The sequence below is a fragment of the Melanostigma gelatinosum genome, assembly GCF_949748355.1.
Source record: "Melanostigma gelatinosum genome assembly, chromosome: 9".
In the NCBI taxonomy this organism is placed as follows: domain Eukaryota; kingdom Metazoa; phylum Chordata; class Actinopteri; order Perciformes; family Zoarcidae; genus Melanostigma; species Melanostigma gelatinosum.
In genome coordinates this window covers 15,470,166-15,495,194 of record NC_136642.1, presented here as the reverse complement: position 1 = coordinate 15,495,194, position 25,029 = coordinate 15,470,166, and the positions used below count along the sequence as shown (strand labels likewise).

At 42.0% G+C, this 25,029-nt stretch overlaps 2 protein-coding genes across 3 annotated transcripts in view; both read left to right on the top strand.

Moving 5' to 3' along the window:
- Positions 1-13,357: 13,357 nt before the first annotated feature.
- On the top strand, positions 13,358-17,392 carry LOC306782769 (protein NDRG1-like; the record flags this gene model as incomplete). The annotated part of the gene is made up of 12 exons (XM_079276208.1): positions 13,358-13,408; positions 14,135-14,240; positions 14,559-14,679; positions 14,776-14,838; positions 14,972-15,032; positions 15,458-15,544; positions 15,810-15,866; positions 16,002-16,168; positions 16,396-16,495; positions 16,675-16,710; positions 16,815-16,866; positions 17,178-17,392. The coding sequence occupies 12 exons, from the start codon at positions 13,358-13,360 to the stop codon at positions 17,390-17,392; spliced, it is 1,116 nt and encodes a 371-aa protein (XP_079132334.1).
- A 3,695-nt stretch (positions 17,393-21,087) lies between these two features.
- The window catches only part of LOC306782214 (focal adhesion kinase 1-like), a gene marked incomplete at its 5' end in the record, with an annotated part of 55,884 nt that continues 51,942 nt past the window's right edge, over positions 21,088-25,029 (top strand). Inside the window, one exon of one of the 2 annotated variants that reach the window (XM_079275461.1) lies at positions 21,088-21,227. The remainder of the gene's footprint in view (positions 21,228-25,029) is intronic. The other variant, XM_079275462.1, reaches the window with a different exon arrangement.

The following is a 25,029-nucleotide window of genomic DNA, read 5'->3' as shown; positions in this document are numbered from 1 at the left end:
GGACTACAACGTCAATAACTATGTTTTCATATTTCACTATCACTGCCCCAAAACTGTGATTGGAACACAAGGCAAGTGAGTAACAAGTACAGTTGTGTTGTTAGAAAGGACTGTTCAATGTGCTTCTGGTGTCATAAACGTGTCACAAACGTTTCAAAGCTGTAGTTCTCTAGTAAAGCCAGTATGACTGTCCAGTATGACGGTATGTTTGTGTCTTTATTACGCGAACAAAAAAATTTTAAGAACACATTTCTCGCACTGCAATCAAAAATCAAGTTTGTAAGTAAAAATATATAAACTGAGAATATATTATTTGTTAGTTTTGCTTATGAAACTAGAATATTTGGCTGCAAATCAAAATCCTTTGCTCTCAAAACAAAAACCTTTGCCCTCAGAAAATGATGGATGTAGTGGGCGGGGCATACGCTGCTGAATGAGCCAGGTGTTTGGTGGGTTCACTTGGATCCCGGTATCTGTTTCCACTGCAAACACTGACAGTAGCTGTGTCTCAATTCAGGGGCTGCATCCTTCGTTGGACCCAGCCATCCTTTGAGGACCGCGAAGGCTGGACCATGCGGTCTCCGGAATGAGACGGCCTACGGCGTATGTGCGGATCACTTTATAAGTGGTAAGTGATTTTATTTACAAATTCGTTTGTGAACAGTATTTAATGAAGGAAATATAAATGAATCCGATAAGACTACTTCGGTAAACTTGTATTTCAATATTTATTACAAACTGTTTCAGGTAAACCCTCTACTCTCCAAGATGCCGATAATCCAGACTGGTCTCCGTCTCTAAAACTTGGACATGAGAAGGTTACCGAAGCTTCATCGGCCCGTGACAGCAGTCGGTACCAGAGACGTGTCGAGCGTGTACAACAGGCGAAACACAGAGATGCAGCCTCAGCATTGCTTGATATGAGTTTAACGTCGGATCATGCATATGACAGCCCACCAGCAGCAGAGGATGAGGACGAGGATAAGAATAACCAAGCCAACCAGACAGACCTCGGTGGGGCCACGATTGCAGCAATGCAAGCTGAGATGCAGCGCCGACTCTCGGAAAATCTGAATTTGAAAAAGGAACTTTCCGATGATAAAGGAAATATAAATTAATCCGATAGACGGGTTTATTTATTGATTTATGAAACTAGACGTATGAATTGGTTCACATGTACTGTTAAGACACGCCCCCTGCCGTCAGCCAATCCTGTGCGAGCGACAGCACAGTCTCATTAGCATAAGGAAACTATATAGTCAGCGACGGAGCGATACAAGATTCATCCCCTTCGAGAGACACACGAGGCTAACTGGACCCATGAAAGCATCCAAGAAGGCATCCGCCGTCGCCTCACCCCTCTCCCCCCGGAGAAGCTGGCTGATGGCATCGATTTCAATTTCATCTTTGGGCTATTCAATTGCGGCCGGTCCACATCAACCACAACATTTCAGCAAAATTCGCCAGAGCTAGCGGGGTGCTTGGATGCTTTCATGGTCCGGCAGAGTTGAGGTGTCTCTCACACAACGGCTCTTTTAAGAGCTACCCACCCACTCTAATGAGCTTCCTGCTTCCTTGTTCACTATGTACTTCACAACACCAATTTGCAGCACTTTCCCATTACAAACCATGTGATGGAAAACTTATAATTATAAAGGGTTTAGAATAATGCAAGACACAGAATTTAATTCACTTGTGAAATGTGGTGATTACATGACTGAGACCAGCAGTCATGTGACAACAAATCAGAGAAACTTTGACTGAACTACAGGAAGTGAACACAGAGCAGAGAGGAGGGGGAGAGAGGAGAGGGGGAGAGGAGAGACGTAAAGAGACAAATTAGTAGAATAAACTAATAAATGTGTAATTTGGATGTTTTCTTTCCACTTTTAGACAACTCTTACGAACGATCCATGTTTGATTCAGAATTTTTCGAAAATAATGATGAAAAAGTGAGATATTATACTGGACTGCCGGACTTCTCAACCCTGCAAATTCTATACCATTTTATAGAACCACACGAAGGAGCTATCCAAGCGACGTCGCGAGAAATGTCTGTCACGCATCTCTCGAGATATAAAGGAATGGAATTTGGCGTACACTAGACGCTTCTACTAATTTGTCTCTTTACGTCTCTCCTCTCCCCCTCTCCTCCTCCTCTCCTCTCTCTCCTCTCTCCCCCTCCTCTCTGCTCTGTGTTCACTTCCTGTAGTTCAGTCAAAGTTTCTCTGATTTGTTGTCACATGACTGCTGGTCTCAGTCATGTAATCACCACATTTCACAAGTGAATTAAATTCTGTGTCTTGCATTATTCTAAACCCTTTATAATTATAAGTTTTCCATCACATGGTTTGTAATGGGAAAGTGCTGCAAATTGGTGTTGTGAAGTACATAGTGAACAAGGAAGCAGGAAGCTCATTAGAGTGGGTGGGTAGCTCTTAAAAGAGCCGTTGTGTGAGCGACACCTCAACTCTGCCGGACCATGAAAGCATCCAAGCACCCCGCTAGCTCTGGCGAATTTTGCTGAAATGTTGTGGTTGATGTGGACCGGCCGCAATTGAATAGCCCAAAGATGAAATTGAAATCGATGCCATCAGCCAGCTTCTCCGGGGGGAGAGGGGTGAGGCGACGCGGATGCCTTCTTGGATGCTTTCATGGGTCCAGTTAGCCTCGTGTGTCTCTCGAAGGGGATGAATCTTGTATCGCTCCGTCGCTGACTATATAGTTTCCTTATGCTAATGAGACTGTGCTGTCGCTCGCACAGGATTGGCTGACGGCAGGGGGCGTGTCTTAACAGTACATGTGAACCAATTCATACGTCTAGTTTCATAAATCAATAAATAAACCCGTCTATCGGATTAATTTATATTTCCTTTATCATCGGAAAGTTCCTTTTTCAAATTCAGATTTTCCGAGAGTCGGTAAACATATTTACAGAATAGTTTCTAGGTATCAATGACATTCAATGCTACACCCAGACAATTATTCCATTGAAGAATCCCATCTGTTTTTATTTAATAGATTTGGGAAGTTGAAGGCTAAGATGTATCAGTAATAGTACTTCGCTATTTTCGCTATAAGTTAAAAAAGGCTTTAAAAATGAAGTTAGAAGAAAGTCAAAGAGTATCACAGCTTTTTAAATGTACTTGTAGAATGTCGGATTAATTTGTGCTGTGTAAGAGCAACATGACCAAATCCAAATGAACTTGTACTAGTTAGCAGGCGGGTCAAGGTTAACTGAAGTGCAAAGAGCTGAATGTTTTGCTGTGACGAACAGATGGTTCGCTGAGATTAGACAGCTGACCTGCTCACTGCTTGGCTGGACGTGTTGTGGTTCCTCTGACGCCTCACAGCAAGAATAACTAGCTTTACCTGTGATTTTAATGTAAGTGGGTAAAGTGTGCATTTTGTCCAATTTCTTTCCCTACGTAACCGTAGTTAGTTGTTTTCAACTCATTTCAGTTGCTGCGCATGAAACATGCGAATACATTATTCAAAGGTGATTTTAAAAGGCGATACATTTAATAAATATGTAGAAATAAATGTCATGATCATCTGTAATTACAGCTGGAAAATGTTGCTCAAAGTATCTTAAGATGGATGAAAGCCTCCCAGTAAAGAGTTGTGTTTTTGCAGCGTAAGATCTTCTGGTTAATTCCCTTTTGGACTTGTTTCTGTGGAAAAGCAGCCGGAGGTCAGATTAAAACAGGATGGGGCCAGTTGGTCACGTGTAATCCAGGTTGGAGTTAGGGCTTAGAGGCAGATCATTGTTGGAGGATATATAAACCAGCTCAGACAAATAGACCGCCCACACACATAACGCGCTGTTGCTCTCAGGTCGTCCCTTTCTGCAGGACTGTAAGATAAAAAAAACATTTCCCTCAAAGTTTAAGAGGAATTTAAGAATCCAAGATCTACACAGGACATCTGCTCTCCATTTACTGCACATCTCTCTGCATCAGCAGCCATGGTGCTCGAGGAGAATGAGTGTGACTCTGTCTTTGACCTCCAAATCACTGTAAGTACCCCACAGAGAGCTTAAGTTAACTTGGCTGCTAGATTCACTGCTACAGCTATAAAACCCCGGGCAAAGTTACATGACTTTTACCTCGATACCACAGGTTTTGTTACTGCATGGCTACATATAGAGTGCACAGACAATTGGGTGTCATGTTATGAAGATATATACAGTATATATATATATATATATATATATATATATACATATTATATTATCAGTATCTGGTTTCAGTTCAAATTAAAAATATATTGAAACACTGCTCTAATCTGCAAAAACATAAACTTAATTTGTAAATGTTTCACTTCAGCCACACATAAACACCAGTTCACTAGCTTAGGGCCCCGCCTCGGCCGGAGCGAGCCTTCGTCGGTTGTTTGGAGAGTTTGAGGGATAGTTGGTGGAGGTTAGCCTGGATGAAGCGGTTTGGAGAAAGGCTAGGTTGAGGGTCCACTGCGGCTCCCGGGCCTTGCAGACACCCCCGGTCCATATGGGAAGGTGGATGGTGACTATGGGGGAAGATAACCTGTAGTGAAGCGGTTTAACGAGAGGGAGGGAGGGTGGGGTGCGAAAGGCGTGGCAAGCCGAGGTTTAGTGTCGGTGGGTATTTATAGGAGTGTGGCCGGAAGCGGGGGAGTGGCTGAGGTGTGGTCCTGCTCCTGAAATTCAGCTAAGTTTTATCTCCAATATAAATTATTTGACAACATGATTGAATCTGTTTGTTTTAGGAGGAGCATGTGGAGACTCACTATGGGAACGTCCACTGCATCATGACAGGAACTCTGAAGGCAAACCTCCCCGTCATCCTGACATTTCATGATGTTGGACTGAACCGTAAGTCCCAACAATAGTGTGGTGTTTGTAAAGTTTGTATCCATCATCACTCATCACTTTGTTTATATCAGCTAAGCTGAAAACTACATTTCTCTGGTATTGTCTCTTAAGAAATACAGTTTGTTTACAGTTCAATCCAAGCGTCTTGTGCATTTCTAATATATGTATTATTCTCTATAAATAAATATATATATCTGAGTGATGTATCATTTTTATTTTCTTGTGTCTTGTTTCCTTATATTATATTTCATATTCCTATCACCTTTTATCACTTAACTTCAACGGAATTTATGTAATTTTAGTTTTTTCTTCTCATAGACAAGTCCTCTTTTGAGACGCTCTTCAACCACGAGGACATGCGGGAAATCATCAGACATTTGCCTGTTTGTCATGTTGAAGCACCAGGACAACATGAGGGAGCCAAAACTCTGCATAATGAGTCAGTTCGCTGTCTTTGTTTTTCTCAGTCTGTAAAAGGGAAAAAGGGAGTGGACCCCACACCTGCTGATGGTTATGTTGACTTTTGACCCTTCAGCTATTCCTACCCTTCCATGGACCAGCTGTCTGAAGCGCTGCCCGCTGTCCTCAAACACTTTGGGTGAGTTCATCTGACAATCACTTAACACTTTAAACCAACACTTTTCAGTTGTCCTGTCGTTAAAGGTTAGACTATTTTGACATGACACACTAGGATCTCCCTCAGGTTGACCTTTTGATTGTGTGCTGTGCAGGTTGTCTCGGGTGATCGGATTGGGACTTGGAGCGGGAGCCTACATCCTGGCTCAATTTGCTGTGAGTTCAAATGTCGTCTCTAAATCCCATTTGAACTTGACACGCAATGAGAGCATATGTAGTTTGATACTTGGTTTGCAAAAAGGTTTACTTGTCAGCACAGACCCTCACTTTCCCCCTAGTGTACACAAGCATTTACGTAAATCAGATCCATGTCAGAGTTACTGATAAGATCTTTCCTATGCATAGCTACACAGATACAACTACATGTTTCATAAGTTCCAGAGGTTGGATGACATTTGATAAACTGATAATTTAATTCTTTGCTGTCTGAAACAGCAGCCATGATGTCAATAAAAAACTCTGGATAGGGAATAGAAAGATGGAATCTAAGGTACAAACTGAAATCTATGACATGTTAATATGTTGGTAAATGAGTTATTGAATTCACATTACTAACAGGTCCTCTGTGTTAGCGACGGAGGAGAGGAGGGGGAGAGAGGAGAGGGGGAGAGGAGGGGGAGAGAGGAGAGGGGGAGAGGAGAGACGTAAAGAGACAAATTAGTAGAATAAACTAATAAATGTGTAATTTGGATGTTTTCTTTCCACTTTTAGACAACTCTTACGAACGATCCATGTTTGATTCAGAATTTTTCGAAAATAATGATGAAAAAGTGAGATATTATACTGGACTGCCGGACTTCTCAACCCTGCAAATTCTATACCATTTTATAGAACCACACGAAGGAGCTATCCAAGCGACGTCGCGAGAAATGTCTGTCACGCATCTCTCGAGATATAAAGGAATGGAATTTGGCGTACACTAGACAAGAGTATTATATATGCCAGGGACAATGACAACATAAATAAGTCTGCTGCATGCTGACGGTCACAATGTTAAGGATTCAGTGTTTTACGCTGAGGGGATAGCGCTCGTTCATTTTCCCACCCTGATTTTCTGAAGTTAATCATTTGACCTGCTGCCATCACAAGGGAAACACCATTTAATTTAAGAGCCATTACATTCCCTTGGAGAATGCAAAAGGAATAGAGTGGTCTCACCTACGTCACGATCTCCCTAGTTACGAGTCGTAACTAAGGAGATCGTGACGTAGGTGAGAATCAAAAGAATCAAAAGAATTCTGAATCAAACATGGATCGTTCGTAAGAGTTGTCTAAAAGTGGAAAGAAAACATCCAAATTACACATTTATTAGTTTATTCTACTAATTTGTCTCTTTACGTCTCTCCTCTCCCCCTCTCCTCCTCCTCTCCTCTCTCTCCTCTCTCCCCCTCCTCTCTGCTCTGTGTTCACTTCCTGTAGTTCAGTCAAAGTTTCTCTGATTTGTTGTCACATGACTGCTGGTCTCAGTCATGTAATCACCACATTTCACAAGTGAATTAAATTCTGTGTCTTGCATTATTCTAAACCCTTTATAATTATAAGTTTTCCATCACATGGTTTGTAATGGGAAAGTGCTGCAAATTGGTGTTGTGAAGTACATAGTGAACAAGGAAGCAGGAAGCTCATTAGAGTGGGTGGGTAGCTCTTAAAAGAGCCGTTGTGTGAGCGACACCTCAACTCTGCCGGACCATGAAAGCATCCAAGCACCCCGCTAGCTCTGGCGAATTTTGCTGAAATGTTGTGGTTGATGTGGACCGGCCGCAATTGAATAGCCCAAAGATGAAATTGAAATCGATGCCATCAGCCAGCTTCTCCGGGGGGAGAGGGGTGAGGCGACGCGGATGCCTTCTTGGATGCTTTCATGGGTCCAGTTAGCCTCGTGTGTCTCTCGAAGGGGATGAATCTTGTATCGCTCCGTCGCTGACTATATAGTTTCCTTATGCTAATGAGACTGTGCTGTCGCTCGCACAGGATTGGCTGACGGCAGGGGGCGTGTCTTAACAGTACATGTGAACCAATTCATACGTCTAGTTTCATAAATCAATAAATAAACCCGTCTATCGGATTAATTTATATTTCCTTTATCATCGGAAAGTTCCTTTTTCAAATTCAGATTTTCCGAGAGTCGGTAAACATATTTACAGAATAGTTTCTAGGTATCAATGACATTCAATGCTACACCCAGACAATTATTCCATTGAAGAATCCCATCTGTTTTTATTTAATAGATTTGGGAAGTTGAAGGCTAAGATGTATCAGTAATAGTACTTCGCTATTTTCGCTATAAGTTAAAAAAGGCTTTAAAAATGAAGTTAGAAGAAAGTCAAAGAGTATCACAGCTTTTTAAATGTACTTGTAGAATGTCGGATTAATTTGTGCTGTGTAAGAGCAACATGACCAAATCCAAATGAACTTGTACTAGTTAGCAGGCGGGTCAAGGTTAACTGAAGTGCAAAGAGCTGAATGTTTTGCTGTGACGAACAGATGGTTCGCTGAGATTAGACAGCTGACCTGCTCACTGCTTGGCTGGACGTGTTGTGGTTCCTCTGACGCCTCACAGCAAGAATAACTAGCTTTACCTGTGATTTTAATGTAAGTGGGTAAAGTGTGCATTTTGTCCAATTTCTTTCCCTACGTAACCGTAGTTAGTTGTTTTCAACTCATTTCAGTTGCTGCGCATGAAACATGCGAATACATTATTCAAAGGTGATTTTAAAAGGCGATACATTTAATAAATATGTAGAAATAAATGTCATGATCATCTGTAATTACAGCTGGAAAATGTTGCTCAAAGTATCTTAAGATGGATGAAAGCCTCCCAGTAAAGAGTTGTGTTTTTGCAGCGTAAGATCTTCTGGTTAATTCCCTTTTGGACTTGTTTCTGTGGAAAAGCAGCCGGAGGTCAGATTAAAACAGGATGGGGCCAGTTGGTCACGTGTAATCCAGGTTGGAGTTAGGGCTTAGAGGCAGATCATTGTTGGAGGATATATAAACCAGCTCAGACAAATAGACCGCCCACACACATAACGCGCTGTTGCTCTCAGGTCGTCCCTTTCTGCAGGACTGTAAGATAAAAAAAACATTTCCCTCAAAGTTTAAGAGGAATTTAAGAATCCAAGATCTACACAGGACATCTGCTCTCCATTTACTGCACATCTCTCTGCATCAGCAGCCATGGTGCTCGAGGAGAATGAGTGTGACTCTGTCTTTGACCTCCAAATCACTGTAAGTACCCCACAGAGAGCTTAAGTTAACTTGGCTGCTAGATTCACTGCTACAGCTATAAAACCCCGGGCAAAGTTACATGACTTTTACCTCGATACCACAGGTTTTGTTACTGCATGGCTACATATAGAGTGCACAGACAATTGGGTGTCATGTTATGAAGATATATACAGTATATATATATATATATATATATATATATATACATATTATATTATCAGTATCTGGTTTCAGTTCAAATTAAAAATATATTGAAACACTGCTCTAATCTGCAAAAACATAAACTTAATTTGTAAATGTTTCACTTCAGCCACACATAAACACCAGTTCACTAGCTTAGGGCCCCGCCTCGGCCGGAGCGAGCCTTCGTCGGTTGTTTGGAGAGTTTGAGGGATAGTTGGTGGAGGTTAGCCTGGATGAAGCGGTTTGGAGAAAGGCTAGGTTGAGGGTCCACTGCGGCTCCCGGGCCTTGCAGACACCCCCGGTCCATATGGGAAGGTGGATGGTGACTATGGGGGAAGATAACCTGTAGTGAAGCGGTTTAACGAGAGGGAGGGAGGGTGGGGTGCGAAAGGCGTGGCAAGCCGAGGTTTAGTGTCGGTGGGTATTTATAGGAGTGTGGCCGGAAGCGGGGGAGTGGCTGAGGTGTGGTCCTGCTCCTGAAATTCAGCTAAGTTTTATCTCCAATATAAATTATTTGACAACATGATTGAATCTGTTTGTTTTAGGAGGAGCATGTGGAGACTCACTATGGGAACGTCCACTGCATCATGACAGGAACTCTGAAGGCAAACCTCCCCGTCATCCTGACATTTCATGATGTTGGACTGAACCGTAAGTCCCAACAATAGTGTGGTGTTTGTAAAGTTTGTATCCATCATCACTCATCACTTTGTTTATATCAGCTAAGCTGAAAACTACATTTCTCTGGTATTGTCTCTTAAGAAATACAGTTTGTTTACAGTTCAATCCAAGCGTCTTGTGCATTTCTAATATATGTATTATTCTCTATAAATAAATATATATATCTGAGTGATGTATCATTTTTATTTTCTTGTGTCTTGTTTCCTTATATTATATTTCATATTCCTATCACCTTTTATCACTTAACTTCAACGGAATTTATGTAATTTTAGTTTTTTCTTCTCATAGACAAGTCCTCTTTTGAGACGCTCTTCAACCACGAGGACATGCGGGAAATCATCAGACATTTGCCTGTTTGTCATGTTGAAGCACCAGGACAACATGAGGGAGCCAAAACTCTGCATAATGAGTCAGTTCGCTGTCTTTGTTTTTCTCAGTCTGTAAAAGGGAAAAAGGGAGTGGACCCCACACCTGCTGATGGTTATGTTGACTTTTGACCCTTCAGCTATTCCTACCCTTCCATGGACCAGCTGTCTGAAGCGCTGCCCGCTGTCCTCAAACACTTTGGGTGAGTTCATCTGACAATCACTTAACACTTTAAACCAACACTTTTCAGTTGTCCTGTCGTTAAAGGTTAGACTATTTTGACATGACACACTAGGATCTCCCTCAGGTTGACCTTTTGATTGTGTGCTGTGCAGGTTGTCTCGGGTGATCGGATTGGGACTTGGAGCGGGAGCCTACATCCTGGCTCAATTTGCTGTGAGTTCAAATGTCGTCTCTAAATCCCATTTGAACTTGACACGCAATGAGAGCATATGTAGTTTGATACTTGGTTTGCAAAAAGGTTTACTTGTCAGCACAGACCCTCACTTTCCCCCTAGTGTACACAAGCATTTACGTAAATCAGATCCATGTCAGAGTTACTGATAAGATCTTTCCTATGCATAGCTACACAGATACAACTACATGTTTCATAAGTTCCAGAGGTTGGATGACATTTGATAAACTGATAATTTAATTCTTTGCTGTCTGAAACAGCAGCCATGATGTCAATAAAAAACTCTGGATAGGGAATAGAAAGATGGAATCTAAGGTACAAACTGAAATCTATGACATGTTAATATGTTGGTAAATGAGTTATTGAATTCACATTACTAACAGGTCCTCTGTGTTAGCGACGGAGGAGAGGAGGGGGAGAGAGGAGAGGGGGAGAGGAGGGGGAGAGAGGAGAGGGGGAGAGGAGAGACGTAAAGAGACAAATTAGTAGAATAAACTAATAAATGTGTAATTTGGATGTTTTCTTTCCACTTTTAGACAACTCTTACGAACGATCCATGTTTGATTCAGAATTTTTCGAAAATAATGATGAAAAAGTGAGATATTATACTGGACTGCCGGACTTCTCAACCCTGCAAATTCTATACCATTTTATAGAACCACACGAAGGAGCTATCCAAGCGACGTCGCGAGAAATGTCTGTCACGCATCTCTCGAGATATAAAGGAATGGAATTTGGCGTACACTAGACAAGAGTATTATATATGCCAGGGACAATGACAACATAAATAAGTCTGCTGCATGCTGACGGTCACAATGTTAAGGATTCAGTGTTTTACGCTGAGGGGATAGCGCTCGTTCATTTTCCCACCCTGATTTTCTGAAGTTAATCATTTGACCTGCTGCCATCACAAGGGAAACACCATTTAATTTAAGAGCCATTACATTCCCTTGGAGAATGCAAAAGGAATAGAGTGGTCTCACCTACGTCACGATCTCCCTAGTTACGAGTCGTAACTAAGGAGATCGTGACGTAGGTGAGAATCAAAAGAATCAAAAGAATTCTGAATCAAACATGGATCGTTCGTAAGAGTTGTCTAAAAGTGGAAAGAAAACATCCAAATTACACATTTATTAGTTTATTCTACTAATTTGTCTCTTTACGTCTCTCCTCTCCCCCTCTCCTCCTCCTCTCCTCTCTCTCCTCTCTCCCCCTCCTCTCTGCTCTGTGTTCACTTCCTGTAGTTCAGTCAAAGTTTCTCTGATTTGTTGTCACATGACTGCTGGTCTCAGTCATGTAATCACCACATTTCACAAGTGAATTAAATTCTGTGTCTTGCATTATTCTAAACCCTTTATAATTATAAGTTTTCCATCACATGGTTTGTAATGGGAAAGTGCTGCAAATTGGTGTTGTGAAGTACATAGTGAACAAGGAAGCAGGAAGCTCATTAGAGTGGGTGGGTAGCTCTTAAAAGAGCCGTTGTGTGAGCGACACCTCAACTCTGCCGGACCATGAAAGCATCCAAGCACCCCGCTAGCTCTGGCGAATTTTGCTGAAATGTTGTGGTTGATGTGGACCGGCCGCAATTGAATAGCCCAAAGATGAAATTGAAATCGATGCCATCAGCCAGCTTCTCCGGGGGGAGAGGGGTGAGGCGACGCGGATGCCTTCTTGGATGCTTTCATGGGTCCAGTTAGCCTCGTGTGTCTCTCGAAGGGGATGAATCTTGTATCGCTCCGTCGCTGACTATATAGTTTCCTTATGCTAATGAGACTGTGCTGTCGCTCGCACAGGATTGGCTGACGGCAGGGGGCGTGTCTTAACAGTACATGTGAACCAATTCATACGTCTAGTTTCATAAATCAATAAATAAACCCGTCTATCGGATTAATTTATATTTCCTTTATCATCGGAAAGTTCCTTTTTCAAATTCAGATTTTCCGAGAGTCGGTAAACATATTTACAGAATAGTTTCTAGGTATCAATGACATTCAATGCTACACCCAGACAATTATTCCATTGAAGAATCCCATCTGTTTTTATTTAATAGATTTGGGAAGTTGAAGGCTAAGATGTATCAGTAATAGTACTTCGCTATTTTCGCTATAAGTTAAAAAAGGCTTTAAAAATGAAGTTAGAAGAAAGTCAAAGAGTATCACAGCTTTTTAAATGTACTTGTAGAATGTCGGATTAATTTGTGCTGTGTAAGAGCAACATGACCAAATCCAAATGAACTTGTACTAGTTAGCAGGCGGGTCAAGGTTAACTGAAGTGCAAAGAGCTGAATGTTTTGCTGTGACGAACAGATGGTTCGCTGAGATTAGACAGCTGACCTGCTCACTGCTTGGCTGGACGTGTTGTGGTTCCTCTGACGCCTCACAGCAAGAATAACTAGCTTTACCTGTGATTTTAATGTAAGTGGGTAAAGTGTGCATTTTGTCCAATTTCTTTCCCTACGTAACCGTAGTTAGTTGTTTTCAACTCATTTCAGTTGCTGCGCATGAAACATGCGAATACATTATTCAAAGGTGATTTTAAAAGGCGATACATTTAATAAATATGTAGAAATAAATGTCATGATCATCTGTAATTACAGCTGGAAAATGTTGCTCAAAGTATCTTAAGATGGATGAAAGCCTCCCAGTAAAGAGTTGTGTTTTTGCAGCGTAAGATCTTCTGGTTAATTCCCTTTTGGACTTGTTTCTGTGGAAAAGCAGCCGGAGGTCAGATTAAAACAGGATGGGGCCAGTTGGTCACGTGTAATCCAGGTTGGAGTTAGGGCTTAGAGGCAGATCATTGTTGGAGGATATATAAACCAGCTCAGACAAATAGACCGCCCACACACATAACGCGCTGTTGCTCTCAGGTCGTCCCTTTCTGCAGGACTGTAAGATAAAAAAAACATTTCCCTCAAAGTTTAAGAGGAATTTAAGAATCCAAGATCTACACAGGACATCTGCTCTCCATTTACTGCACATCTCTCTGCATCAGCAGCCATGGTGCTCGAGGAGAATGAGTGTGACTCTGTCTTTGACCTCCAAATCACTGTAAGTACCCCACAGAGAGCTTAAGTTAACTTGGCTGCTAGATTCACTGCTACAGCTATAAAACCCCGGGCAAAGTTACATGACTTTTACCTCGATACCACAGGTTTTGTTACTGCATGGCTACATATAGAGTGCATAGACAATTGGGTGTCATGTTATGAAGATATATACAGTATATATATATATATATATATATATATATACATATTATATTATCAGTATCTGGTTTCAGTTCAAATTAAAAATATATTGAAACACTGCTCTAATCTGCAAAAACATAAACTTAATTTGTAAATGTTTCACTTCAGCCACACATAAACACCAGTTCACTAGCTTAGGGCCCCGCCTCGGCCGGAGCGAGCCTTCGTCGGTTGTTTGGAGAGTTTGAGGGATAGTTGGTGGAGGTTAGCCTGGATGAAGCGGTTTGGAGAAAGGCTAGGTTGAGGGTCCACTGCGGCTCCCGGGCCTTGCAGACACCCCCGGTCCATATGGGAAGGTGGATGGTGACTATGGGGGAAGATAACCTGTAGTGAAGCGGTTTAACGAGAGGGAGGGAGGGTGGGGTGCGAAAGGCGTGGCAAGCCGAGGTTTAGTGTCGGTGGGTATTTATAGGAGTGTGGCCGGAAGCGGGGGAGTGGCTGAGGTGTGGTCCTGCTCCTGAAATTCAGCTAAGTTTTATCTCCAATATAAATTATTTGACAACATGATTGAATCTGTTTGTTTTAGGAGGAGCATGTGGAGACTCACTATGGGAACGTCCACTGCATCATGACAGGAACTCTGAAGGCAAACCTCCCCGTCATCCTGACATTTCATGATGTTGGACTGAACCGTAAGTCCCAACAATAGTGTGGTGTTTGTAAAGTTTGTATCCATCATCACTCATCACTTTGTTTATATCAGCTAAGCTGAAAACTACATTTCTCTGGTATTGTCTCTTAAGAAATACAGTTTGTTTACAGTTCAATCCAAGCGTCTTGTGCATTTCTAATATATGTATTATTCTCTATAAATAAATATATATATCTGAGTGATGTATCATTTTTATTTTCTTGTGTCTTGTTTCCTTATATTATATTTCATATTCCTATCACCTTTTATCACTTAACTTCAACGGAATTTATGTAATTTTAGTTTTTTCTTCTCATAGACAAGTCCTCTTTTGAGACGCTCTTCAACCACGAGGACATGCGGGAAATCATCAGACATTTGCCTGTTTGTCATGTTGAAGCACCAGGACAACATGAGGGAGCCAAAACTCTGCATAATGAGTCAGTTCGCTGTCTTTGTTTTTCTCAGTCTGTAAAAGGGAAAAAGGGAGTGGACCCCACACCTGCTGATGGTTATGTTGACTTTTGACCCTTCAGCTATTCCTACCCTTCCATGGACCAGCTGTCTGAAGCGCTGCCCGCTGTCCTCAAACACTTTGGGTGAGTTCATCTGACAATCACTTAACACTTTAAACCAACACTTTTCAGTTGTCCTGTCGTTAAAGGTTAGACTATTTTGACATGACACACTAGGATCTCCCTCAGGTTGACCTTTTGATTGTGTGCTGTGCAGGTTGTCTCGGGTGATCGGATTGGGACTTGGAGCGGGAGCCTACATCCTGGCTCAATTTGCTGTGAGTTCAAATGTCGTCTCTAAATCCCATTTGAACTTGACACGCAATGAGAGCATATGTAGTTTGATACTTGGTTTGCAAAAATGTTTACTTGTCAGCACAGACCCTCACTTTCCCCCTAGTGTACACAAGCATTTACGTAAATCAGATCCATGTCAGAGTTACTGATAAGATCTTTCCTATGCATAGCTACACAGATACAACTACATGTTTCATAAGTTCCAGAGGTTGGATGACATTTGATAAACTGATAATTTAATTCTTTGCTGTCTGAAACAGCAGCCATGATGTCAATAAAAAACTCTGGATAGGGAATAGAAAGATGGAATCTAAGGTACAAACTGAAATCTATGACATGTTAATATGTTGGTAAATGAGTTATTGAATTCACATTACTAACAGGTCCTCTGTGTTTGTGTGTGTAGCTGAATCACCCAGACATGGTGGACGGATTGGTTTTGATCAACATCAACCCCAGCGCTGAAGGACTAATGGATTCTGTTGCAAGCAAGGTGAGCAGCATTTGTGTTGTGATCACCCACAATATATGTAGAATGAGATCAACATCTGTTCCAAATAATGTGTTACGTTCAATCAATACAACCGGCTGTATTGACAGATATTATATTATAGGCCACAAGAAGAGTAGTGACAGTGTTTGTCCTGGTGTTTGATTTTTCATTTCATGATTATTTTAAACCTGCTGTAACGTAGATATAGTATTATAGGCTATTATCTGAATAGCTGAATGTAATTGTGTGTATGTTTTGTGTAAAGATCACCGGCTGGACCCACACTCTCCCGGACACAGTCATCACACACTTGTTTGGAAAGGTAAGCTATCAGGCTTACTTAGTTACCAGGACAACAACAGTGAATCTTTAAAAAATCTTTGATGACTAAATATCAAGCCAGTCTTAAATATAGAATACAGATTATTTCTCTCTTCCTGTCTGACTGATTTTGCAGGATGAGATTGAGACCAACCATGACCTCATAGCTACCTACCGTCACAACATCACCACAACGATGAACCAGTCCAACGTGACTCAGTTCCTCCACTCCTACAGCAAACGCAACGCTCTGGGGGTGGAGAGGCCTGTTCCTGGAGGAAACATCAATGCCAGAACCCTCAAGTTAGTACAAACATTGATCTTTACAGAGGGCATAGCAGCAGGAACTTCAAAATGGATAGTCTGATGTTTTTTCACATATTATAATGCCTTTGTTAGTGGTAAGAGGTAGAAAGCATCGAACAAACTGTAGGTCATCATCATTACATTGTTGAAGCGGACTCTGTCAATCCTATCCTATGTGTCTTACTTTTCCTGCCTGTTTCACCTGTCTGTGTGTTGGTTTACAGGTGCTCCACTCTGCTGGTTGTCGGAGATAATTCTCCAGCTGTGGAGGCCGTGGTCGAGTGCAACTCGAAACTCGACCCCACCAAGACCACACTGCTCAAGGTAACCAAAGGACTGACTGACTCAAAAATGAAGCAAACAACCAAATAATTGAAGTTAAAGCTGCAAGCCTGTGAAATGAGTAATCTGTTATTGTCGAATAACAACTTCTAATTAATTCAACTGAAAGTCGATTAACATAACACCGGGTAAAGCGTGACTTTTGCACTTTGCTCTTCTAGATGGCGGACTGTGGAGGACTTCCTCAGGTGGATCAGGTGGGCTGTGACATTTTATTGCCTACTCCGCTGGCAATAATGTAGAATCTGCACTCCTGATTGGTTGGAAATATATTTAATACTTTTCATCTTTCTCTCCACAGCCAGCCAATGTGATTGAAGCTTTGAAATATTTCATCCAGGGCATGGGATACTGTAAGTCACTCGCCTAAACTATCCAAATCTTAAATTAGTTATCTCAAATGAGAGATCAGTGCTGAAAGTATTCCCACCTCTGTCAGTTACGGCAACTACTCAATTCTTCGTCTGTTTATTTCTAACAAACCCCTATTAAACGTCACTTCCTGTAAATGAGAGGATTATTGTAACCCCTCATGAGGCCTTTAGGGCAGAAAATGATAAAGGCATAGGTTGAATCAATATTGTGCAAACCGTTGATTGAATAAACTCTTATCACCATTAAAAGCTGGTGCAGAATATAAGAAACATCTCTCCTCTTTCTCCAGTGTCCAGTGCCAGCATGACCAGACTCCGTTCCCGGACGGCTTCCAGCTCCAGCAGCTCTTCCTTCGATGGCTCTCGGAGTGGCGTGCACACCAACGAGCTGCAGTGTGTCCGAACACACTCGCACAGCACCGAGGAGAAGCACGGGCGCTCGCACACCGACGTCTCCATGGAGTGTAATTCCAGCAGTGACCAAATCTCGTCAAAGTCCACTTAAGCGGTGTCCTAGAGCGCACTCTGCACTAAATTGCATGCACATAAATCAAAGCATACCTCATTATATCTACCCAGAAAGCTTCTCTCTGTCGTGCCCTTTACTCTGCACTATCTCTAGCTGAAAGGTCAAAGGTCGTGAACCTTCACGTGACTTTGCTCTGTCCCTCTGAGTCCCTCATCAACTGCACAATCCTTTCCTCCGTCTCTCTCTTGACATTGTTCCCAATCTCTCCATCCAACTGGTCTCCGTCTCTCTGAACTGTTGCTGTATGTCTCTCTGTATCCTTCGTTACGATGTGTTTCTCTCACAGTCCCTGTTCGTCTTCTTTTCTCTTTTCGGTCTTTTCTTCTCCCGACTGATCCAGTACCAGAGATTCTTCCTCTTGCTCTGATATTTATCACAATAGACACTACATGAGGAAATCGTGAAAGCTGAAATGTTTTCTTTGGAAATTGTGTGTTTATGTAAACCTCAGATGTGTATTCATGTTATTAATATCATTAAAATGAAAATATCCAGTATTTACTAGTGTAATAACTGGATGTTCATAGCTAATGTGTATTGATTATATGCAACGGTGAGAGTTGTGTGATATAAACCAGTAATATGTTACTGATAGAAGTTTAAGATCAGAAATTGTTGTTTTAAATTGGACTGGCTGCAGCAATTTTGTGAAAACAAAGTCATATTGTTCGTGTAAAACATGTTACATTCAATTCAATCATTAAAACAGTGCTATCAGTCATTTATTCTAACTGCAGATGAAAAACAGAACACTGTGACCTGTTATTATACCATTTACTGCTATCACTGTCATGCACCTTGAGTTTAGCAGCCCTACAACTAAACATGTTGGATTCAAATGACAAAACCATGCTATCAAATGGGATTGTGATTGTTACAGTAACACAAACAACATAATTCTACTGTTGTTCATATAGTCACCATTCTATCTCGGTTATTTGATTGGATCAATTGTAAAATTAATAAAAAATAAAAAAGACAATATGTTCTGGTTCTGCGTCTTCGATTTTCAGTCATGAGTCTGACAGTTTCATGTGCAATGCTAAATCCTGATGCTAAATCAGGAAATCGAATTACATCAATCTTTATGTCATGCGAAAGGTCATTGCTGTCCATCAACATTGTTTTTTTTTCTCTATATACTGTGATTCAATTCGCCAGATGCCAATTACTGCTGGTGTGACGCGAAAGCCCCATCAGACTGTCATGATGGTGGAAGGCCTTTCTTGTTATCACAATTGATGGTGGCAAGTTCTCAACCACACCGGATTGTATTCAATTCTCAAGGAACATTGTTCATTAGGTTCTTTTGCAAAGATATTGTACGATATATAAACATGCTCTGATGGTATAGTCTGATGTATAAACATTTAATGTTAATCTGGTTGAAAACACAATCATAGGGTACCTCTCCAAACTGTCCGCTAGATGGCGCTCTATAACCTCTTCTGTTCTCTTTCGCAGTGAATCACCAGCAGTCGTGCAGACAAATAACATTCAAGTCAAATGTCCAGCATCTGCTCGGTTTTTAACATCACGCATTGGTCTTTTTAATATCTTTTGTGGTTCATATTTAGCCTTGTCCCTTCCCAGAGGGCTGGATTAAAGTGCATTGGATAATTCTAATCCCTATTTTTCAATCCCCGTACACACTCATATGCCATGAGAGATTCATCCTTTTTAGTTTTCTTTGATAATCCTGATCCTGTTTAAGCTATAACTATTTTTCATTGTTTAGAACCCATCTTATTATGTACCACATATGCAAAAAAATAACAAATCAAGGAGGAGTTAAACAAGAAATGCACAAGAAAGGTGGGAGTCATTCCAATGACCTCGGTGTATTAATATACTTCCCCTTCTTAAATCTGGAAACTGACTTTCGTTTCGCTTGTGCCTCTATTCGTACATTTTGACTGTGTTTAAATCTGAATCAAATAAAACTCTATGAAGTAAAGCTGCAGCTCCATCAGAGACACTGCTGTCGAGAAAATATCTGTGTGATACACAACATCAACCGCTCTAACGACAGTATACAGTGGAGTTTTACCTGCATACAGTACAGAATATAAGTGGGGCCTGTGATCTGGCTCATGGTTGATTTACCTTTTCCTTTTTCTCACATGCTGTTTGGATACATTCCATTCATTTTAAACAAAACATAATGTGCCCCCCCCCCCCCCCCCCCAACAGCTGCCAAGCTTTGTGACTGCCACGAGTGTGGAGTATATTGCTGGCCCAGCGGGCACCATGTAACTATGACGTCGTGAGTTTTAATTAACCTAAGTGTCTCCCTCCCTTGTGCCATAATTGGCATCAGTCTTCTGTTTGCAAATAATCTTTGAACTGAGTATGTGTCTGCAGTTGTGTGTGGATATTAGCTGCATGCATGAATGTACTGTATGTGTAGGTGGGACTGTGTGTAGGCCCGTCAGTAGACGGATTGTTTTGGGCGGTGACAGCGAGACAGTGGAGACACACAGACCCACCACAGCATAATGGCAGCCAGCATCAAAGTCACAATAATTTTGTTTGTGCGTGGGTATGCGTTCGGGGAGCATCTTTATTTCAAAGCTTCTTTTGTTTGGAGTACATTATGATACTATGATGAATAATGTATGACAGAAATCTCTTAAGAGTTCACTTAAGCATGAGACATAAGCTGTAGCTCAACTGTGGCTTCTTACATCTCCTGTTTCCTATTATTTCATGTGTTTAGATGTAGCTGCATCACAAAAACACTAAATCCTGCAAATGGCCTTCCTCTTTGGTAGACATTTGTGATGTGTCCTATGAGGTGGATATGATGGCTGCCCTACCAGCACAGTAATTACTCGCCCAAAGTGGGGCTGAAAAAGTGGAGAGCAATTTCATTTCAGCTTTACTCAGTAATATGTACCACACAGCGAGACAATGACTATTTTCTTCAGAGACCTTAGAGCCCCCCACTACTCCTTACCTGCAGCAAGGCAGTTTTGATCACTGACTGCGACTTAGTTGTCATCAACTCCATCACCAATGAGGCAAAAAGTCATTATTATAGACTAGAATAATAGTTGCATGCTGTTTTTAATATATGCATGGGTATTTATTTATTTTGTTCTGTAATCAGCATTGGTTTATTAGGGTCATCATCATGTGAGCACTGCTATTTTCCATGATTTTATGGACATCCTGGCTAGTGGATCTTTCAGTTGTGGACACCTAGACTTGTCCAATTAACAATGAATTCACCAAAAGCGATGGAACTGTATGGCAATATTATTTTCTCATGTTGCACAAACTAACAATACATATGAATTATTCCCTGTTCAACCACTATACGGACCCTAAAGACAGTCATTTGACCACATACTGCACACAGTGTAAAGTCATTTGGGAATTGGGAATGTTGTTGAGCTTTACTCTCCATGACATTATTTGAAAAGATAAATTGAAGAGGAATAATTGTGGTTTCACATAAAATCATTTGGGGGGCCCATGCTGTGTGGTGCTGGACACGTATAGGGCCCCTCTCCTGCTGTCAGTGAGCCCAGCCAGCTGCAGCCATGTTGGAAAGGATCAGGCTCCAGCAGCAGCAGCAGCAGCAGCACAGCCGTGCTAACAGCTAGCGTCAGTGGACACCGACTACCGGGAACGGCGCTGTTGAGGACAAAAACAGACAGGGAGAGGGGATCATAACGGAGAGATACAGCCAGCCGGTTCTGCTATCAACGGGGTGCAATCACAGATAAAATCCGACCCTACTGGCTGGAAAAGGTGGCTGGTTCCGGAGAGTAGGTGCGGCCGGCGGGCTCCAGGGCTAAAGCGGGTGAGTATTGATCCCTCTGGGAAGGGCAGATTAAATGGGAATAGCCCACCGTTAGCGGAGCTAGCTTAGCATTAAAGGGGGTAACACACACACACACACACACATAGACAATGGGGTTAACGCGAATGCAATACGCGGGGGTGTGTTTATATGAGCTGGTATGGGGGTTTACGGTAAATGATCGTGGACTGGATGAGGTGAAATACTGTTCATTTTGACAGCGCGAAGTCATTTGTATTCCACACAGACAGACAGTGGTGCAGTGGCCGAAACCACCCCTCTCCGATCCTCCGCTTAGGTGCAAAGGTCCAAGCCACGGAGGGTTTCTGTCATGTAGAGCAGCAACGCCATGGCGAACACATCTGTGTTTTGATGAATTAAGTGTTGCTCAAACTGATACTTTTGTTGGTGCAAGCAACGGGCTTTGAGACAAAGCGGTGGCAGCTCTTACTTAACCTGAGCGTCTCAAGTGTTTTGGGTTGCTTTCTGCCTTGTCAACCACGATACTGTACACTTATCGCTGTGGTAGGCCGAGTGAATGTATTGATATTTGAACCAGGCGCCAATCATCCCTTTCAGCATGCTTGGTGGGATTTATGGACTATTTCAGGTGCAATGTCACCATTTGCTGAACTAAACATGCTGAGCGTGGTGCCCAGCAGCCCTGTGGATGTGATTCTTTTGGGTTTGGGAGTCAAAGCTCCTACACATTTCTGTTTTCCATCCTTTTCCCCATCTTGTTTCCTGCCTTTATGTGACTGTTGCCCTCTTTCACATCCCTGTACACGTCCCCTTGCAGCCGAACTGGAGGGTCAGGACCCCAAACTCTTCAGATGTTTTGAAAAGATTGTGGGCATAAAACAATATTTGATATTGAACAGCAACTAGCTCAGAGCATATTAAAGTATTTTTTACTTGAATACAAGCCTGACGATGCTGGTTAATAAACTGAAAATGTAATGATATTCTCTTAATGATGGAGCATCTACTTGCATGTTTTCCTGTAAAGGCGGTATGACTGTTCAGTGGATTATCAAGGAATTTTACTTCCTGGCATTTTCATGAAGTCACTGCCCTTCCCAGTGTAGATATTATTGAAAATCGAGTTAATGTTTGCTCGATTGCATGTCCAGTCAGTGCTGTGATTCATGGCTTTTCCTCAGTGTTGTAAACAGGTCTGCTGTCAGATATATTAAAACCTGACGGGTGCGTATCAGTCAAGTTGTGCCATCTGGCCTGTGTGATTGAAATTCAAATGTGAGATTCTTGTGCACATATGAAGAATCTGTGAGTAGAAATCATAATTTATCATACCCGTGTTATTCCCACCATAGATAATAAAGGGCCTCTGTCTGTTTCTCCTTGCCTCCTCACCCATTACTTCCACCAATCTGCAGAGGCAGGGATGTGGAAAGAAACATCGAGGATGTTGGATCAATCTTTACAGTTGTCTGTTTACAGTCAGAAACAGATAAAGATGAGAGTACCGGATAAGATGGGAAGGGAGAAGTAGTGGGAAGACGATTACAAATGAGAGCTTAGGAGGAGGAGGAGGAGGCGGCAGCGGTTTGGAAATGAAACTCAGCCCCCAGGTGTGTCAGTCTGAAACAATCAGTGGGCGGGTGTTTCCCCTCTCCTATAAGTGACAGCGTACAGTACAACTAGGAAGTGGAGAGACCGAACAGGAACATAAGCAGGCGTCTGTGATTTCGCAGCGGTTCGGTCCTCTGTGTGCCGACTGTCAACATGCATTTCTGGGACTTCCTGGGCTGCACCAATGGAGGTATGAACGCGTGTAGTCATGCTGGTGGCTCTGGGAATGTGTTGGGCTGTGATTGGACTGGTGTATGGCTGCTCTGTGCTAGAGGGTCTGGCAGGCTGAGGGCTGGAAAGGAATTTGTGCTGCTCACTGCCGTGCAAGCAGTTGCATGTGAAAGCCTCACAAACAGGTAGAGTGTGGAGCACAAACAAGGCTCTGATAAAGTGTCAGCCTGCTCCGTTTCCTTTGATAAACCTGGGTGGTTGCGTCTGACAGCACACTTGACGTATGAATAAATTGGCACAAATAGTTTGTGTCTGTTGCCCTGTGCGTTTTGGGAATTTGCCCGCTAGGCTTGCCTTCATGAAAGGTGTGAAATTAAAGGTGTTTTGTCCATATGGACAAGTCATATTTAGTTTACTTGTTTACCTGCCATTCAATGTTTTTTTATAATATGATTGGTGAACAATTTGAAATTCCCACAAAGCTAAAGATGGAGTATAACAACCACAGCTGCCACTACACGTATTACTATTGCTTCAATTATTACCGCCATTGATATTCTTACTGTGACTGCCACTACCACTGCGACCGCCACACTTCCTCGGCACTGGCACCTTTGAGAATGAAATACTGACTGACAGCTGTAATTTAACAACCTGCTTATTCATAGGAGTCACTTTAACTGTTAGGTAAGATGAGCTTTGAATTTATCACCCATTTAAGCTTCTGTTATGAACCTTTTTGGTGCCCTGACCATACGTTAAAAAAATCATCCTGTGAATCTGAACCTGCGTTCACAGCAGCCGAAAAGGTCTAGATTTTAAGACTTGTATGTGGCTCACATTCCGTTGTTTACCGCACAGACAAACTGCTTGAAATCCGATCTTCTTGACTCTTTTGGGGGCAACGAGGTCTGGTCAGACCTGTACCACGAAGAGTTAAACATCCGATTTCTGTTTGTGTATAAATGCAGCAAAAACAACCGCAGGCCACTGCTATCAAATGTCACGTTTCATGTCCACAGGACTATACGAAAGGACTGCAGCTGACAGCGGCTGTTAGTGGACGAATAAAAAAACGAAACGACGAAATGTCTGACAATTGTTACTTTTTAAGGAAGTATACGACGTGTTAAAAAGCAAATAGCTCTAGCTTTAGTCACCTATGCCTATGCAGATGGTCCTCAGACATTGTGTTTGTGTCTGTCATCGTTGGTCGATAAAACACACACACACACCCTCTGCATCCATAAAGGGTGTACAACTCTGCCTTATGATCTCAGTTAAGTTGTGTTTGCTTGTGTCTTGCCTCAATCCTGGATACTTTATTGTGCTGTATTGAATTCCAAGACGGTTCTACCTCCAACACCCATCCTGTGCCCCGGGCCATGTTTTCTGCTCTTGCATAAATAGCTATAGCTAAGATACCTGATGGGTTGGGTCATATTATTGCCAGGCTAGGTCTTGGATGTATTTATACCTGTTCAGTCCATGCTTGTTGGAGCTATAGTTGTCATTTTTTCAGGACAGCACAGCAGCAGTGTGTCTGTTAAGACCGGTGAAAGTATGACTGGCAGCATGTTTTCCTGTTGTGTCATCATCAGCCTTCCCCTATTTGCATCTGTAGCTCGCTGTGTTGTTTGACTGAAATCCCATGTGGGCAGCAGCACTCACCGTCGGCTGCTGTGATTGTTTAATCATTTGCATTACACCTCATCAAACTTCACATTTGCTGTTGGGGTTTAGATGTTGTTGTGATGTCTGGCTGTATCTTCAAAGCAATGAGTTAGGTTACACATATGTAGCATGGGAGTGAATGTCAGGCTGTCTCGTTGTTGATATTCAACACATTGGGCTTCATGGTTATGGGAAGTCAAACTAAGCATTTCAGAAATCTGACTCAGCAATTGGATCATGAATCAAATTAAGAACGGTTTACAATTATAGGCAATAATTGTCCAAATCTAATCTCCTTTTTTCTCCACAATATTTTCAGAGGGTCATGAACACATTTCTTTACTTTGCATTTGACTATAATTAA